At 34.6% G+C, this 18,295-nt stretch overlaps 4 protein-coding genes across 9 annotated transcripts in view; 2 read left to right on the top strand and 2 right to left on the bottom strand.

Annotated features, from left to right (window-relative positions):
- The window catches only part of LOC138179741 (protein Wnt-4), a 75,598-nt gene extending 66,330 nt beyond the window's left edge, over nucleotides 1-9,268 (top strand). For all 4 annotated transcript variants that reach the window (XM_069112836.1, XM_069112845.1, XM_069112855.1 and 1 more), the window contains 3 exons: nucleotides 3,363-3,540; nucleotides 4,336-4,567; nucleotides 4,959-9,268. In XM_069112836.1, coding sequence (XP_068968937.1) covers nucleotides 3,363-3,540; nucleotides 4,336-4,567; nucleotides 4,959-5,160 — 612 coding nt within the window. In that variant the 3' untranslated portion in view covers nucleotides 5,161-9,268. The remainder of the gene's footprint in view (nucleotides 1-3,362; nucleotides 3,541-4,335; nucleotides 4,568-4,958) is intronic.
- On the bottom strand, nucleotides 9,200-12,935 carry LOC138179719 (uncharacterized). The gene is made up of 4 exons (XM_069112812.1): nucleotides 11,983-12,935; nucleotides 11,082-11,427; nucleotides 10,284-10,542; nucleotides 9,200-9,846 (listed from the first exon to the last, which is right to left on the bottom strand). Exons 1-4 carry the CDS (start codon nucleotides 12,390-12,392, stop codon nucleotides 9,335-9,337), a joined length of 1,527 nt encoding a protein of 508 aa, XP_068968913.1. The 5' UTR covers nucleotides 12,393-12,935; the 3' UTR covers nucleotides 9,200-9,334.
- An 827-nt stretch (nucleotides 12,936-13,762) lies between these two features.
- Nucleotides 13,763-15,933, top strand: Nup62 (nucleoporin 62). Of its 2 annotated transcripts, none has more exons than XM_069112825.1 (6): nucleotides 13,763-13,875; nucleotides 14,121-14,213; nucleotides 14,291-14,830; nucleotides 14,919-15,075; nucleotides 15,154-15,391; nucleotides 15,475-15,933. In XM_069112825.1, the coding sequence occupies exons 2-6, from the start codon at nucleotides 14,144-14,146 to the stop codon at nucleotides 15,835-15,837; spliced, it is 1,368 nt and encodes a 455-aa protein (XP_068968926.1). In that variant the 5' UTR covers nucleotides 13,763-13,875; nucleotides 14,121-14,143; the 3' UTR covers nucleotides 15,838-15,933. The 2 variants fall into 2 exon arrangements, with proteins under 2 accessions (XP_068968926.1, XP_068968921.1); XM_069112820.1 differs by having other exon boundaries at nucleotides 13,808-13,994.
- Nucleotides 15,899-17,806, bottom strand: Hus1-like (Hus1-like checkpoint clamp component). 2 transcript variants are annotated; one of them, XM_069112923.1, is made up of 3 exons: nucleotides 17,511-17,806; nucleotides 16,822-17,228; nucleotides 15,899-16,322 (listed from the first exon to the last, which is right to left on the bottom strand). In XM_069112923.1, exons 1-3 carry the CDS (start codon nucleotides 17,560-17,562, stop codon nucleotides 15,957-15,959), a joined length of 825 nt encoding a protein of 274 aa, XP_068969024.1. In that variant the 5' UTR covers nucleotides 17,563-17,806; the 3' UTR covers nucleotides 15,899-15,956. The 2 variants fall into 2 exon arrangements, with proteins under 2 accessions (XP_068969024.1, XP_068969029.1); XM_069112928.1 differs by lacking the exon at nucleotides 17,511-17,806 and adding an exon at nucleotides 17,327-17,494.
- Between the last annotated feature and the right edge of the window lie 489 nt (nucleotides 17,807-18,295).

Genomic DNA, 18,295 nt, shown 5'->3' on the forward strand with positions numbered 1-18,295 from the left:
TTCTCTACAATAAACCCTGATAAAATAATCTTTCTTAAGATTCACCTTCACCCACAATTTTATCAAATTATAATAAAATAACCTTCAGTAAAATGATTTTTAGTGATTTCTTCTGAAGTAACTTTTAACGCAGTTAAACATTCTCTGAACTAACGTCTGTATAATTTTCATTTATCAAAATGAAAATTAAATTGATTGAAAATTGAATGTAAATTTTCATTTATCAAAATAACTCTAGCTTTCTAACTAAAATAATCTTTTTCAAAATTTACCTTTATCAACAGTATCCTCAGATTAAACACTTGTGTCATTTGTATTATTTTATCTTTAAATGCTTTATATAATGGTTATAAATAGACACCGTAAAAAGAAAAAATAGAAATGTCAAATAAAAAAGGAGTAATCTAAGAATCTAGTTATTTTGTTGACCCTGTAGAACGGAGAGGCCACCCCTGAAGCGCACGGGCGAAGCACTGCCCCGCACAGGCATCCCCAATTTGTCGTCTCGATCTCAGCACGGTCGGTCGACGTAAACCTTAACCCTGGAACGAAGACAAAGCTCGTCCTGTAAACGGATGCATTTCATGCGTACGGCTGACCCCTTGTAGACATTGCTAGCTTACAAGGGGATTAAGGGGGCTAAGCTTGTTAAGTTGCAACAACCCGCCACCTCCTGCCCCCGCACACAGCCCGGACATATCGGCCACGTAACTCGGAACGTGAGTGATGCACATGAGAACGTAAATACGTGCAGAGAGAAAAAGAGAAAGAGAGAGGGTAAGATAGAGGGTAAATAGAGAGATGGGTGGAGAAAGGGGTGGAAGAAGTGGAGGGCAATTGGAGACACGATGCTCGAGGACAAATCGTGGATGAAAAAAATTGATGGGAGCGGGGTGGAGGAGCTAGAAAAAGGAAATAAATGGCGATAGAGAATTGTACCAAAGGGTGTAAAGTATGAAAATGAGAAGAAGTAAAGGTTGTAATTTAACAAGATTACAAAGATTATGAAGAAACAAGAGTGGGGAAGAGGAAAAACGGATAAGAGAAGAAAAAATTATATTAGAGGTGTAAGGTATGATAGCGGAAATTGAGAAGAAATGAAAAGGAAAAAGAATTGAAAATTAGAATGATTACAGAGATTATAAAGAAAAAGGCGACAGAGAGATGGAGGAATTAGGAAAGGGGAATAAATAGAGCGCGCAAAGGGGATAAGAGAAACATAATTGTTTAGATATTTAAAAGAAAACAGAATGATATCGGAAAACGTAGAGTATTTAGTAGAAGAATATAAAAAAAGAATTTATGAAAGATAGGAATGAAGCAGAAAGAACAAAACAGCAAAGAAAATAGGCACAGAAAGTAACCAGAATTTTGCAAAAAGATATCTTCTTCAGGAATTCCTATCCAAGAGAGCAGAAAATCTCCAATTCTAAAAGAAAGGAACAAAGAGAGGAAAGCGTGAGAAAAGACAACAGAGAAAAGACGAGCGTGTAGCGAGAAAAAAAGGCGGGCTAGACAGATGACCGGGGGAAAAAAAAGAAGAGAAGAAGCAGCAAGAGACGGAAGGAGGGAGACACGTGCTCTCGAGGAACTCACGTGGCAGGAAGAAGAGCGGGAAGTGTCGGGAAAGTGGCGCTGCTTTTACCTTCGGGATTACCCACTCGCCCACTTCTGCGGCCTCTGGCCTTTCCCAAGTTCCGGGCACGGATTCCTTAACAAGCCCCGCTGTCCTATCCCATGGGATGCCACATTTCGTCTACGGCTTCAGCCCGTTGACAGATTTCCGAGATAATGGTGTTTGCCGACACTGTCGTGCCTCGAGCTTGGCTAACGAATATCGCTGCCACCGTTATACCTCTCGTCGATAAGTCGTCCGTCTGTTAGTTGGCGCTTTCAGTTGGAGTTTAAGGAAAAGCGGTTTAATGCTAGATCTTAACTGGGGAAGGACTAAATGCATAAAAGCGGACCGTTAGCAAGTTTGCAAAAGACATATCAGTGTATAAAAGCTTCTGGTGAAACAGATTTTTCGTCTTATACCTATTCTAAAAGCGATGTCTTTTCATCTTATATTCTAAAAGCCATGTCTGAACAATTTTAAATAATATTGGGTATGAAGAGATGACAAGAAAAGGAAAAGTTATATGCAGACTGTGGATGTTTATATAAATTTATATTTTTACCAAAATATTTAAACGATATAGGTTAAAATGAAATTTGCTTCATCTAGTATAAATTATAGTATGCTTTGAACATTTTATGTAATTTTTCATGTCCCACTGTGCAAAATGTTGCATCGTCGAATTTTCCATATATGCATAAAAATCCATAGTCTATCTATATAATTATATACTATTAGTTTTAACATTGTTTGAAATACCGCTTTTGAAATATAAAGTGAAAAATCTACCCGACTCTATTATGCTCTCTATGCTATCCTTTGCACTCTATCACATTTACAAGTTTGTTTTAAAGAAAAATGTTATTTATGATTTTTCTAAATCTAGGGAATTTTAATGGATTCCTTTCTTGTTTAAATTCCCAATAGAAGCTCTCGTTGCTAATTGTGGTCCTTTTTGTTGATCAAGACAATTAAAAGGTTTTGAGATCATAAATGGAAAAAATTGAAATTTTTAAGTGGATGAGAAGATTACATGGAATCTTGCATTTGATAGTATACTGGTTGAGATTATTGTTTCCTTTTTCCTGTGGGTTTATCGTTGGCATCGAGAGGCAGATACATTACTAGGTCAATAGTGGTTCGAGTGGTGCTCGAACCCGTCGAGTATTGCGAGTTAGTTAGATAAAAGTAGCGCTTAACGAACGAATATATATATATGCATATATGTATAGGGAATCGGTGATCCAAGTACTGCTCGATACTGTAACGAGTGTATTGTTTCAGTTAGTTGCATGAAGGGCTAGCAATCAGTTTAAAAATTGTATTTAACAAACAGATACATTTTCGATCACAGATAAATCGACTTTTTATCTTTTCTCTTTAAATAATTATTCTTTTTTAAAGAAATATTTCTTTTTTCCTTGTTAAGATATTCATGAAACATTTATCTCCTTAACATACTTACTAAATATGTAAATATACAATTTCCCTAGCATTCCAATATTTTTGCATTCTATTGATTTTTTAATACTCATCACGAAAAATTCCTAAAACAAAGTACAAAGTACAAAGTACCACTGTTTTATCCAAAATTTAATTACAAAATATTGCGTTACTTTCTCAAAGCTACACCTTTTGAATGTTTACTCCAAAAATCGTACCGACTTTTACTAAAACTATTCCTCTGCTCTAAAGTCATATTAGACCTAACCTCATAACAAAAACAATTTTGTTCCTCATTCAGGACATCCACTTCGGAGAGAAATTCTCGCGAGAGTGGTCTGATAGTAGCGAGGAACCCGTGAAGGAGGGTGTGCTGCACGGACCAAAAGGGCTGGCTGGCCAGCTGATGAGGAAGCATGATAGCGAATCTGGCAGGCGCGCGGTTCGCTCGAGAATGCAACGCGTGTGCAAATGCCATGGTGAGCTATTAACGTGTTATACAGATAAGGTCCTCTATCTACGCTCTTATTTTTCATTCCTCACGCTTTAACGACTTAGGATTTCACCAATCCCTTGCCTTCCCCCACTCCACACCTCGTCGTTGGTTCGCTGCGTTCATGCGTGTACAGATTCATGGGTAGAAGAATCTCTCCTGAGACCTGTTTCAGCCTCAAAGCATGCCGTGAAAAGAAGGAATGTGACGTTCGTTTTATCAATCTCGTGAAACCAGCGGCTATCCTTCCTTGTCCGTTTTTTTAGAAGTTTTCATATTGATAATTAGGTTTAAAAAATGAAGAAATACCAGGATCAATAAAAATACATGTGTAGTATGATAGAGAATACTTGAGGTAGATATCAAATGTTTGCTTTAGATACTAAAACAATTAATGCGTTCTTATATAGGAAACAATGAATAGCAGGAAGTATTTGAATCACAAATTTATAATTTACTTTCATTGTACTTTTTAAGAATAAAGGAGGTTTTCAATTGTAAGGTTAGAGAATCTTATTAGACTTGTATTAAAATATTGCTTATTGAATTTTGTATCTCTTAAAATACACTGTAAAAGAATTCTACAAATTCAAAACATTACTGTAGTTCTTTATGCCTTTCTGTACTCTTCAGAATCTTAATACAGAAGATGTTCCAAGTCCCTAGTAAGTTTTACCACTTTAAGTTTCTTAAAGTTCTCCATATTACATATACATACTTATAATCTTTTCTTTTTATTTTTCTAAATGTCTATTGAAACATAATTGTTTTATTGTCTTAGGAATGTCTGGGTCATGCAGCGTACGCGTCTGTTGGAGAAGACTGCCGGCATTCAGGGTGGCTGGAGCAGCGTTAGCTGCGTTGCACGAAGGAGCAGCGTTGGTACGACTGGCACAACGTGGAGGTAGAAGACCAGCGAGATTGAGGCCTGCTCGTCCAGACCTCAAACGACCTAATAAAACGGACCTAGTGTACCTTGAAGATAGTCCTGACTATTGTGAAAAAAATATCACGTGAGAAGTTGAACATTACTATTTTTTATATTATTTCTTTTATACATTCATTTTTTATATTACATTTAAAACTAAAGCACCTATTAAGTTAAAATCGTACTATAACATTTATTTTACTTATTATTCCACTTCAATTTACAGTAGTCACTCAGTTCTTACTACTGTAGTTCTCGTTTGAAATGCAGAGGGCAGTAATATTCACGAAGGTTCAAAACCACAATGTTAAAAGAAATGGCCTTCAATGTTACCTGATTTCATACAACCCATAACTCAATTTTTGGGTCCTCAATAACAAGAACATTTACACAATAAAATCAATTTTAAAATACAATTTTTCATAATTGAAACCTTTTTTATTTAGAACACCTTTTCTAAATATCTCTATTTTTAGGCTCGGTATTCCCGGGACTAGAGGAAGGATATGCAATCGAACATCCCTTGGTTTGGACGGATGTCGATTACTGTGCTGCGGTCGGGGATACCAGACGAGAGTCCGGGATGTGACCGAGAAATGCAATTGTCGATTCGTCTGGTGTTGTCACGTGAAGTGCGAGCTGTGTCGGCACAAACGGGAGGAGCACGTGTGCAATTAGGCGGTAAACAAAAGAAAAGATAAGAAAAGGAAAAAAGAAGAAGAAGAAGCAAAAAAAATTGCATTCCGGTCGGCCTACCTACCGAAAGGTGCTTAACGACCCTCTGCGTCGAGGCAGTTTCTCCACGATCCCTCGATACACGATGGCCCGTTCTCATGGTCGCAATGGAATCAGGGTAGAGATCGCGCATCTACCATCCCCGTGTTTTTCCTTTTTCTGATATTTGTTTCTTTTAGTTTGTATTTTTTCTTTTTTTTTCTGTTTGTTTGTTTAAGTTAATTCAATCGAGGCCGATTTGGCTCCAGATATGGAAGTCAGTCGCGTGCCGAGTAGAGAAAAGCGCCGCGAGAGGCTACGAAGAGTAACACGTTACGTTTATAGTGCATTCTGTACCTGACAGTCAGAGTGTCGTAAGTCCACCGCGCTTCGGCAACTATCGACCTTGAGCGTATATAATGTAGTTTCCGGACGGTTAGAATGTTAAGATGTTAGGATGTATCTAAACGTGTTTACGATGTACAAAATGATACACGTGATACCTCAATATCTCTGTTGTTTTTGGTAATAGACACGGACTAATTGCACCCATCAAAAAGTCATATTGCTTTCAATTGAAAGAATTGTTACTGAGTTACATGTGGAATATAAAAAATCTGAACTTTGAGTAATCCTGAATTATTGAATAATCGAAAACAATTCTGAATAATCGCCAAAATATCTCTTAAGATAAAAAAGATTTAGTTATTTTAGAAAGCATCATTTTTCATATTATCAAACACCATAGAGATATTTAAAATAATCCAAGCAAAATAGAACATCCTGTAGAAAGAACTTTGAAGTAAAAAAGATGCCTGTCATAAAACTGGAGTCGTCTCAGTATTAACGTTGCGACAGTGAGTCCAAGGTGTCTATGCGGTTGCACAGTTACGTGGCTTATTATATTAGTCTGGCTCTCAGGTGCACCATTATTTATGTAAATGTTAACATGTTGAGGATCAACGATGAAAAATTACACCAATTTCCACGGATATCTAAAAATGTAACGGGAATTGGGCTCGACTATAAGAGCATATATCATACGCGCAATAGTGCTCGTCTTATACTACAATTTACGTAATCGTAGGAAGAGCGAAATTGAACCTTTCGAAAAGGATCTTGTTTTAATCGATGAAACTACTGTGTAGCGGTGAATATTTTGTTCGACATTGAGGACAGCTAAACGTATTCGCAGCGTACTGATCCTTGGCTGAAACTCAATATGTTAATAATTTACGGTTTTTGCTGACGCGAGAGGGAGAGAGAGTGAGAACATGACGATAATAGAGAAGCGTGCGAGTGTTTCCGCGTGAACGAGATCGAGTGTCCGGATAAGCGAGAATCTGAACACGAGGATGAAATAGAGTAATATAGGCGAGATATTAGGCCACTCGACGACCATTCTTCCCTCTATTCCTTTCTTTCCATTTTTCAACTGTTTCCTTTCTTTCCATATTTTTGTTTTCCTCTTCTTTTCTAACTTTCTGTTCGTGCTCGCACATTTGCGTATGGCGCGAGAGTCTTATTTATATTCGAAGTAAAAACCTCCACGATGTGTAGGTATCTCATTGTATACCAATGCTCTCTAGCGCCTAGAACCACCTTGTCTTCACCTAAATACGAAGCGAATTACAGTGAGCTGCAAAAATACGCTTATGCGCTTTGCAGCCGGAAATGAAACGCTATATAGGTTATACCGAAACTTTCAAAATACTGTTCTGGCTATAACGCATCCAATAACTTTTGAACATAATTTTCATATTTAACATAACATTTCACAATTATCAATAATAAAATATGTCAAAGCCCGAATTATAAAAAAATGTTAAAGATATAACGATATAGTGACAAAACATTGAGTGGTGAGGATGGCGAAGCGACGATCTTGAGCGGCTTCCCCGAATTTGTGCAAGCTATATAGCCTCTTGGAACCATATTTTAAAAGTTCCAGCGTAACTTATGCAAGCCATACGCGTTATGCTTTACGTCTGCAGGCGTCTAAATATGTACTTTCACGACTCACTGTACACTACTCGCAGTATGTCAGCCGCGTATCGGCGAACAATGCGAGTTACGAGGAGCGAGGCGGACTACGAAAGCGAGAGTCTACATCAGAGAAAAGAGTACAGAGAGCGGGAGAGGAGTGTAGGGAACAAATAAAGGAAAAGGAGGCCGCGATAGCAACACATATCCGCTCTCGACAGTTCGCCTCGAGTCACTCGATTCGGGAACAATTCTGCCAATGACTGTACATACTGTCTCCTTACCGTTTTGTAGATTTTACGTCCACGACTGCCGCGCTGTATATAGATAAGCATATATACATACAGAACATGTATTGTTGGTGGAAGCAACATAGTGAGGTTATATAAATTGAAACATTAAACGGCGACATTGATATTGTCGCATCTAGAATCATAGGTGTCTCATAGCGGCATCTTGAACTTCAAGTTATAAACGTGAACTGATACTTAAATGTGTGAATGTATATTCACAATTTTAGTATAATGTGCACTGTGTGAAAAGATAGTAAATTATGAAATTTTAAAACTTGCTTCTCAAATTGTATAATGTACAAAATTTGTTTAAATGTGCTACAAACGAAGAAGCAATTCTGAGTTGACATAATATATCTATGTTTTAGATTGCCGTTAGGGCTATGAAATAGACTTGTAATCACGCTATATCGCTTCTGCCAGCTATGCATGAAAACACGATCGATGTTAATTAGATTCATTGAATGCTGCATTGAGAGAGAAACTGGAGCATTTTGAAAAGAGTGATCGCTCCTGCGTTTTCCGCAGCCTCCCTCCTCTCATCTTTTATTTTTCCTTTCTTTGTTCTTTCATTTCGTTTCTTTGCGTTTTATTCATCCTCATGAAACAACTTTCATCAGTATATTTCATTGTATTTCTTCATAGGGAGTAACGTTCTATAATATCTCATTGCGCGAAGTGGAAGCTACCGTTTCGTCGCATTTCAGCCACGCTGATCTAGATGGATCACAGTCTAGTCAATTACGAAGTCCGAATTGATCATGTGTCGCGATCTCTTAATTACGATTGCTCGATGATTTTTCGCTTTTACGAGACAATTTTTTAATCTTCTTTTTTATACTAAAAACAATTTTTTATACTGAATATATGTACAGCTTTTTACTCTGTATTTTTTTCTTCTTTTTACAATGACCAATATTTTATACGAAGATCGGTTTTTTTTACACCCGTCTTACGTGACGATGATCTTTTTTTCTTAAATCTATATGAGGTAACGAATTGTTTGATGACATGTGTCGATAGCAACGATATGCGAATATACAGGGTGTTATATTTAGATTATATCTTTGAACGATTCCGAAAATTATTCGTTGCAAGTAAAAAATGTTTCACTATTATTCTACAAAGATTATGAAGAAAACCTATTTTCATATTTTTCATTTGTTTACAAGATTTCACATATACAGATTAATCCAATGTACATCTTTCATGGATTACAAAAACAGAATAAAAAGGGGACGCGAAAATAAACAATGATAACATTGAAATCTCATTTAAATTTCGACATTGAAATAATCTGAATGATATGAAATATCAAAGCTTAGAATGGAACACTCTGTATATTCGTTGCATGAATAAATCAATCTCTGTTTGAACGGCATAAACAAAGGCAGCTGATCTAATTAAAGGAACATGGCCTTAAAAGAGAGAGAGAGAGAGAGCGAACGAGCTAGAGAGAAAGAGAATCGAATGAACTATAAGTACTGATTCGTCCGTACGTTTGTAAGGATTTAGGCGATAACGCACACGAGCGAGCACTCGTGCAACGAGACGACATACAGAGCGCAGTATTGACAAATTGTAATTTATTTTTCTCTCCTCGTCGTTGATAATATGCTACATCATACTTTCTAGCTTTTTCCAAGCAAGCAATCAATCATCAATCAATCTTATCGATCAAGTATTCTCGTAATAGTTACATCTCTTCATTAGCAATGAGATAAACCCTAGCTCGTAACATTTGTATTTGTATGTACCTGTACTCTACGTGCATTTATATAAATACATATGCGAAACGTGTCCGTAATTATCCATCCTATCGAATCCATGTTTTTTTCTCCTCTTTTAGATCAACCACATTTTTATCGCGTATATCTTCCCTTTGATCTTTGTGTTCTTTTAGATATGACTAAATATCTTGCTAACATACAACCTATTGTCGAAAATATTCCAACTATAGTACCTACAAAGAGACCAAGGAAGAATTGGAGATCTTCATTCAAGGTCCTCGCTGGACTGATTGGAGTTAGGAAGTCTAAATTCCAATCCTTTGTCCTTGCCATGTAACGCAACCAATAGATTAACCTATCCACAGCAGGATTTATTCTATCACGAATGGTTAAAGATACTTTTCTAGCATTCTCGCGATAGTCCATGGTTTCATGAATCTGAGTCACAGTATTAGCTAGTTCTTCACCAGATGAAATATGAATCTCTTCAGCGGAACGTGCAAAGCCTAACTGAACCGCTCGTGCAGCATTTTTAAATTCGTTGGGATTTCTGGGGAAACATATGACTGGAGTTCCATGGAAAGCAGCTTCAAGGAGCTCTGTGTCTGCACAGTGACTTAACACCACTCTTGTACGTCCATAACCTGCAATAATATGATAACAACATTATCAAAATTATTTTAAAATATATTTCCCAATTAATTTACACGTGATAAAAAAATTAGAAAAGAAAAGATAATATCTCTCATAGACAGGCAAAAAAGTATAAGTCATTTTGGTCACTAACAACAAATTTTGCTTTGTTTATGGTTCTAATAATACAAGTCAATTTCATTTCTTTCCTGCTCTTTTATCTATGATTCTAATAGTATATCCAAAAGTTAACACCTGATCTTAAGCACTTTAAATATTGTAAGTGCTTTTCTGTCAAACTAATAATCCTGATGTATACTCTTTTACCCGCCCACCAAAGATATGTAAATGATATTGTTCTTTAAAACGAAAGAGTTAAAGTAATTAATTTTAATCGGGAACCTATTAGGATTCTATGAGGAGACTATAATTCAATGTAATATTTTACCTATTAAGTCTTGCCGATCAATTCTCGAGCGAACGAAAAGATTTTCTGGTAGACCATTATTTGAATTTTGCCATTTCGTGTTCTTCCAAACCACTGCTTGGCCCTCCCTGCCTTGAGGTAATTTCTGTGCAAGCTCCCTAATTAACGTCTCATAATTTTCATCCAGAAGAGCCACAATAGTACCCACTCGATACTCGATCAGAGCCTTGTGTAGGTCACTTTGTAATGGATGTGCCCCTCTACAGTGATGACAGCCGATCTACAATAAAGATTGTTAACGGAACGTTCTTCTTCGATAATTTTTAATTATACACCAAAGACAGAGATGGGTATTGCGTGGTATTATTAGGGAATTACGGCGTACGTTACATGGTAAGAAGAAAAAGAGGAAAGGTATCAAGTTACTGAACTGGGATTCGAACCTAAACCGTTCATTTTCCAAACGAGTGCACTAATCAATTAAGCCTCGCATAAGTTCAATATCATAGTGTAAGTTAAGGGAGAAGGTTATTTTAAAATCGGCGATTGCTGAATTATTAATGGCTTTTATATGTGAAATTTTTTACTTTTTAAATTCTCTAACTTTTTAATTTTCTAATTTTCTAATTTTTTAATTAGCAAATTTATTTTCAAATTTTCAAATATTTTATATTTCAAATATTTCAAATATCTAAAACTGTTCCAAGTCCAGTTTTAGCAATTAACAACGAAACACGCGATTAAATGTACTGGACATTGAAAAATATCTTATTAGGAGAACAGAAAACAGAATCGGAGTAAACATTTTTGATATCTCACTTCCACTATCAGCTGGGTGAGTAATGCATAATCCGAGCGTAGGATAACGTCAGCGTCCCAAAGTATAAGGCGAACATCAGCGTATAGATTATCTAAATTGAGACTGATGTCTGGCAAGTATTTTCCCACTATCCGGAGAGCATACACCGCGTACTCATCCCGAGCCGTGGAGAATATTGACCTCCTTGTAGTACTCATCCACAACCTGGTCCAAACTCCTGTATTCTGAACCGATAAAGCGGCACCAGTATATTCGAAAACATACAGTTCTTCTTCTCGATTGCGCGTCCATATCACTGGAATAGACTCAATAGCTCTTGCCCATGGAAGCAAACATCCATCGTGCCTAGAAATTTATTATCTACGATATTATAATTTTCTATATTATTATTTATATAATTTTTAATTATTAAAACTAGAAATTAATTCATAGTCTTTCTTAGAGAAATCTATAATTTAATTATCAGTTTTATTTTTAATCATTAATACTTCTTTTACTTTTAATCGAAAAATGAAAAATATTAATTTTTTTTAATTGCAATTCCTAATCGCAAAAATTAAAATTAAAGACAAGGATAAGTAGAGAATACTTAAAACTTCTTGAGTCAAAAATAATTGTTTCTATGATTCTTGACTTAGAAAGCAACTACCGGAAGTAAATTATGTCTAAAATGATTAGAAAATGATATCAAAATGCAAGTAATTGGAATATACTAAAATTACAAAAATTCGATATATTTAATACTTTTAAGTTACTACGAAATCGAAGCTACTAAATATTTAAAATAATTTTAATGTAATTTTAAAAATTCTTTCGGAAACTACACGGCAATAATACAAAGTATCATCATTAATGAAATTCACTTCGATTGTAAATATATATAACAATATTAAACTATACCAAAGTGCAGGAAATACAGTGAAGGTAGGTTGAATTTCCTGTATCTTCTTCGCGATTTGTTCATCTTTTAACAAAGCTTCACAGGCTTGAATCGTTTTCTTTGTAGAATATGCAGATTCATCAATTTCCATTTTCACTGTGAGCACTTCAACATCGATCAAAGTTTCGTAAACTTCGTCTTCGTTGGACTCCGGTATAATTAACGTTGTATCGATCCCTTGATCCGACAAAGTGTTGGCTAGTAAAGATATGTCATAGATATCTTCGAAAGCGACAACCACTGCCGATTGCGGGGGTGCAGTTAATGTGGAACCGTGAATTATGTTCGCCAAATACATAAGTACGTATAACGTAATAATTACCGACATTTTGATCGAACAATAGTAACGATCGATAAAGATTAAATCCATAAACGTTTACTTGAAAAGATAATATTTTTAGTACATTAAGAAGAAAAATTACGAAGATAGCCGTATCACATATGTAAATCCGCGTTCATTTTAATTTCGAGCAATCTTCAGTCAGTTATCGCTATATTAACCACGATTTCGAAACTGGGCCAATCATTCGCTAAAAAAAGAAAACTAAAGAACCGTCCCGGAAGTTCTTAATAAAACAACACTACTTCCTACCATCCGTTAATCTATATATGGAAACAATTAATCTTTAATAAGTCGTTAATTTCTCCAGTTTCCAAATCACTAATTTCGCACCAATTTCATCTTTCGAAAACACTTATATAAATACGATATATTCATTTATTGCTCGAGTTTACAAATCACCAATTCGAGGTATTTTCTTTAGAAAACACTTCTGTTATATATACGTGTATGCTCTATATAGGCACCTTATATGTGTACAATTGATGTAATAGTTAATACAAGACACAATATAAGTTTCGATGGATGTGTTTAATTTATTCTACAACATACACGAATCTGTACAATTTAGGTTTTGGACATCTGTTTGAAATGTGTGATGTACACAAGGTACAATTTTCGCGCCTTAGGTATATACTCTCACAAATTACATAGATAAACAACACTGCTTTTTTTACACGGAGTATGTAGACTTTGCGTAGAGAACGCTGGACAGTTTAGTCCGAGGAAAGATGAATATTAGGTCCACCAGTAACTGATTCTATAACACACAGAATCGCCATGAAGCGTAAACTATCGCGTGGGTCGTAAGTCGTAAGTCGTAACACGCGGCTTTCGTAAGCAAACTTTGCCTCTGAACAAGAAGAATGTTTCACACACGAAGCGGCTAAAAGTTCCTGGAAACGTACGCTCTAGCTCTAGATATGAATGCGTGCACTCTATTTAGGCATGATGTGTGATATTATCATATGATGCTAATGTAGCAATTTAATTAAATCCTTTAAACACAAAATAAATATATAGTAATTATGTATTAACGTAATAAAAATTGAGATGTTGATGTAGCGAGTTGAGGTTAAGCTCACTAGTAATACCGATCAAATTCTTGATGAATATAGAAGGGTTGTGCAATAGTTTTCACACACACACTCTGTTCTATTTATTCACATTTTTGTACACCATAATAAATGTATCAATGTCTTTTATGGTCAAAAAAGATTTTCTAATCTACAAATTGTATTGACTGATATTACTGTATATAGAATATTAATAATTTTTTATGGTTAATGTAATAATTTTTTAGTTAATTTTTGAATGTTTTTTATTACTAACGTCCGTTGGGAAGAATATTCACAATGAATGTCTCGTCACTACAATGCCATCTATTAACCTAGAATATGATAGAGTGCACTGTATCTGATTAATTTCGCTTGAATTTGCTTTATATTGGTTAGAAACTGCGAAGTGTAATTTTAAAGAGAGTTCTGTGGCAAAGGATCTAAAATAAATAATTGTAAAGTATAAACCGTAGTGTATAAGTATCTTATAATAATTTATTATTTTTAGTTTAAGCATTGACTGTTTATTCCTCAAATGCTTGTATTAAAGTCAATGACGTTTAAAGCGAATAAGGTTAGCTGTAAAACTGTTTATAAAGTTTTTAAATAAAATACATAATGAATAATGCTTAACTTTCTTACAAATTTCAGCATTTTTATACGATAATTAGTAAAGTTTTAAATATGTATTATTTTATAGGTATAATAATATAAAAAATAAAAATGAGTTTCACATACAGTACTCCAAAGTCTCAACCCAGTACTACTCCTGCAAGCACTGTACCAACTACAAGTATATTTAATATTTTGTAGTAATCAAAAAATATAATTATACCTTATTGTTCTACAATATTTTAATTCTTTTTGTAGCGTTTACGTTTGGAGTCGGTGGTGCTGGAGATGCAGCAAAACCAACGGGATTCTCGCTTACATCTACACCAGTACAAACTAAACCTGGTGGAGTATTTGGTACTGGATTAAGTGGTACTCCTGTTCAGAATCCTGGCTTTACTTTTGGAACACCAACTGCTGCTCCTACAACCACTGTACCTTCACAAACACCTGGTTTAACATTTAGTACTGGTACAACTGCAAGTACTGGCATAACTCCTGCAGCAACTACTGCAACAGTTCCTACGGGGTTCTCTACACCAGCACCAGCTGGAAATACTTTAAGCTTTAATTTAGGAGGTACTACCACAGTGACAACAACAACAGCAGCGACCTCAGCTTTTGCATCCAAGCTACTTACTGCTGGATTTGCCTTGGGTGGCGGTGAAACTATTGTATCCACTGCTAGAACTGGCTTAACGTTTGGTACACCAAATACAATAACAACAGGAACTGGGTTTACTCTTTCTGCAACGCCTGTTGTAACTACTGCTATAGCTACAACCACGACAGCAACAGGTATTAGTTATTAATTTTCATAGTACATATATATTATAATAATCCAAGTCTGTTTTATGAAAATAATCATTGTTCATTGTCCTTACAGGTTTCTCTTTAGGTGCAAGTGGCACAACATCTGCAGCCACAGGATTTACTTTCGGTACAGGGACAACTTCAACTAGCACAGCAGGATTTTCTTTAAATCAAACTGCAGCCACAGCAAGCCTCACATCTACTCAAGCATCATTGGGTACAACTACAACGTATGTCTAGTTTTTACTGTTATTTTGTAATATGAAGTTAATATAATATTTTGTTATTTACTAAATGAAACATAACAGTGTCAGTTCATCTGCGAGTACACTTCAACCTGCTTCTATAAATTCGTTTGAAGAATCCATAAATAAATGGACCTTAGAACTAGAAGAGCAAGAAAAGGTATTTGTAAATCAAGCTGAACAAGTTAATGCTTGGGATAAATTGCTTATAAGTAACGGAGAGAAAATAGTAGCACTGAATCAAGAAGTTGAAAGAGTCAAAATTGAGCAGCAGCAGTTGGAGCATGAATTGGATTATGTTGTAAGTTAATTATTATGATATATTAAATAACATATAAAATATAAACCCTACAATTTTACAAATATATATAATTACAAATACAGGTTGGTCAGCAGAAAGAGTTGCAAGACTGTTTAGTACCACTAGAAAAGGAATTAGCATCTCTTTCAGTATCTGATCCAGAAAGAGAATACACATATCGTTTAGCGGAAGATCTTGATACTCAATTAAAACGAATGTCAGAAGATTTGAAGGAAATCATTGAACATTTAAATCAAGCCAATCGTACGCAAGATTCCAGCGACCCTATTGTCCAAATTGGCAAAATATTGAATGCTCATATGAACAGTTTACAGTGGTTAGATCAGCAAACAACTTTGCTGAATCAAAAGATTCAGCAGATCGATCAAATGCATCAAAATTTCAGACAAGAGAATGAACGAAACTTCAATTTAGCATATAATTGACGTTAATCGCCGAAAGTTCATTTTGTATCAATTGCCTTTATGCGTAAAAAAAACTCAAGGGTGTGTAAAAAATAAAGAATTTATATTGTATGAAAACAGTTTGTTAAAATTAATGCGATTCAAATAGATACCGAGGGTAAGAAATACTGTATTTTAACATAATCTGCTACATGCAGAAATAAGTTAACCATCTTGTCTTGAAGTATGTTACATTTCACGCCATCGGGATGTGTTATGTCCCAAGCTAGGAACATGAAAAACTTCTTAATATCTATAGTAGCCGATATTTTGTCTTCTTGACTTTGTTGACTACAACTCCAAACTTGCAACTTTTGGAAATGTGTAGACACTGTGGCACTGTCCGTGTCGATTTTCAATACAAACACGCCGGTTTTGTCGGCGCTTAACGTTAATTGTGGACTCATGTTTTTCATCCTTTCTACAATATGTTTTACGTGTTTAAGTTGAGGCATATCGACCGAAATCTGGAAAAAATTAAAAATAGAAAAATAAAAGTACAATGGTTACAAAAAGTACATGTTTACACATTATTCTATTTATTATAGCAATTAAACATTAATTAACTAGATATGTCCACTTTCGTACCACTTAGTAATACTTGAACTGCTACAGAGATATGATACTATGAAAATGAAATATCAAATCTGATAAAAAACCACTTTATTGGAAAAGAAGATATTAAGTTATAAATAAGTGCAAATACTTCCTGTACTATGAAAAACTAATAACAATTAAGAAAGAACTAGACTGCGAATTTTTATGAAAATTCATATTTTTGAGAAAATAAAAAATGTTGACCTTGGCAGAGCTTTATTCCACCTATCAAGTAGTATAACGGGTACTGTATTCTGAATATTTTGTAATATTTTATGAATTTTTGCACATTCAAATTTTTCGTAAATACATAAAAATCTGTAGTATAGAAGTATCATAAAAAAAATAAGCAGGAAAAATTGTTTATACATGAAATTCAGGAATATTTGGTGCTTGATGCTCGGTCCATTCGCGTCGTGGTATAACTCTGACAGGTACATCGTGCAAGCATTGTCTTGATTCCATGCTTAATGAAGGTAACTCAATTTCTATAGTGAGACACGGTTGTCGTTTATTCGTTAATTTGATTTTAACGCTTTTTGCCGTCATTCGTAAAGATCCTAGGGATCTGGCGAGCAATGCGGGATCAAATTCTAAATAAATCTCATTCTGTTCTTCAGAGACGCCATTCATAATGTATTCAGTAAAAAAATGAGTCTGACTTAGTTCAGCCCAAACCATCGATGCTCGGTCATCAGTGACACTGAAGCATAATTCATCCAACGTTAACCGCAAGGTACACTGTTTTGTTATTCGAGCGATAACATTAACGATATCTGAAATAAAATTGTATAGTTTAATATTATTGTATTTCTATGAAACTGATTGATAATAAGAGGGGTTAAAATTGCAATACAATATAAATTTTTATTACGTTGCATTCGGTATAAAAATTTGTATTGGTATTGCTATTTAGTCGTAGACGTTGAAATACTTCCGGTATATACAAAATTGTATAAGAATAAGGGTAACATAAATATACTAATATTTATCGATATTTAATTATACACAACAATTGGCAGGGAAGGTTAGAAATAGTTTCCATGATTTAAACTCACTGGTGAAATCTCTCATTGCAATTACGTCCATCATTCTACACCTGAATTTCATCCTTGATAGTATAATGTATAGTTTTTATAAGACTTAAGTATTGGATCTCTTGTCGTGTAAATAAATTTTACGCGGGAACTTGTGGTACAATATTTACATACCGATGACCATTTGACAGGCGATATTTCGACATTTTTATTGATTACAATGCACTTATGATAATTCACTATTTACACTACATTTTGATCACAAGAAAACAATGCTCTTGATTCTACATCATTAAATTTATAATTTATATTTTGTGAACAAAAATTTATATGAAAAGATCTGTATTTAATATAAAACAAAAAATTATACATATGACACGTAAACACACTTAAAAAATATGACAACAGAGTACAAATAGAATATAAAAAATCTAATTTCGTATATGTCTTATTATTTTATTTATTTCTTATATTACAGAAACAAATAGAATAATTTACTTACTGTGATTACAAAAAATATAACATTGTATTTGACCTCAAGAGCTCCAAGATTTGTGTATTAAAATTTGTACGTTATTATTAACTCCTATTTCTTCTATTACAGATACAAATAAAATAATCTAATTATGTTACATATTATAATCTCAAGAAAGATAACATCGCATTCTACTTTTCAACAAACTCCAAAATATATGTTGCTAAAATTTGTAACGTAATTTGCATGTTTCTCAACAGATGTCACTAACATGCATATTTTCCGTTAATTTTCGCGCGAGAAATTACCCTAGACGGTTCGAATGCCGAAT

The sequence above is a fragment of the Bombus flavifrons genome, chromosome 1 (genome assembly GCF_040668555.2).
Source record: "Bombus flavifrons isolate JBK064 chromosome 1, iyBomFlav1_principal, whole genome shotgun sequence".
Taxonomy (NCBI): domain Eukaryota; kingdom Metazoa; phylum Arthropoda; class Insecta; order Hymenoptera; family Apidae; genus Bombus; species Bombus flavifrons.

Excerpts from the sequence above, each read along its gene's own strand:
- LOC138179719 (XM_069112812.1), bottom strand. The coding sequence starts at position 12,392 with ATGGATTTAATCTTTATCGATCGTTACTATTGTTCGATCAAAATGTCG. Across the intron at positions 10,543-11,081 it reads TCACCCAGCTGATAGTGGAA|ATCGGCTGTCATCACTGTAG; the intron begins GTGAGATATCAA and ends TCTTTATTGTAG. Across the intron at positions 9,847-10,283 it reads TGATCGGCAAGACTTAATAG|GTTATGGACGTACAAGAGTG; the intron begins GTAAAATATTAC and ends ATATTATTGCAG.
- Nup62 (XM_069112825.1), top strand. The coding sequence starts at position 14,144 with ATGAGTTTCACATACAGTACTCCAAAGTCTCAACCCAGTACTACTCCT. Across the intron at positions 14,831-14,918 it reads TACAACCACGACAGCAACAG|GTTTCTCTTTAGGTGCAAGT; the intron begins GTATTAGTTATT and ends TTGTCCTTACAG. Across the intron at positions 15,392-15,474 it reads AGCATGAATTGGATTATGTT|GTTGGTCAGCAGAAAGAGTT; the intron begins GTAAGTTAATTA and ends TTACAAATACAG.
- Hus1-like (XM_069112923.1), bottom strand. The coding sequence starts at position 17,562 with ATGAAATTCAGGTGTAGAATGATGGACGTAATTGCAATGAGAGATTTC. Across the intron at positions 17,229-17,510 it reads TGCAATGAGAGATTTCACCA|ATATCGTTAATGTTATCGCT; the intron begins GTGAGTTTAAAT and ends ATTTTATTTCAG. Across the intron at positions 16,323-16,821 it reads CAAATATTCCTGAATTTCAT|ATTTCGGTCGATATGCCTCA; the intron begins GTATAAACAATT and ends AATTTTTTCCAG.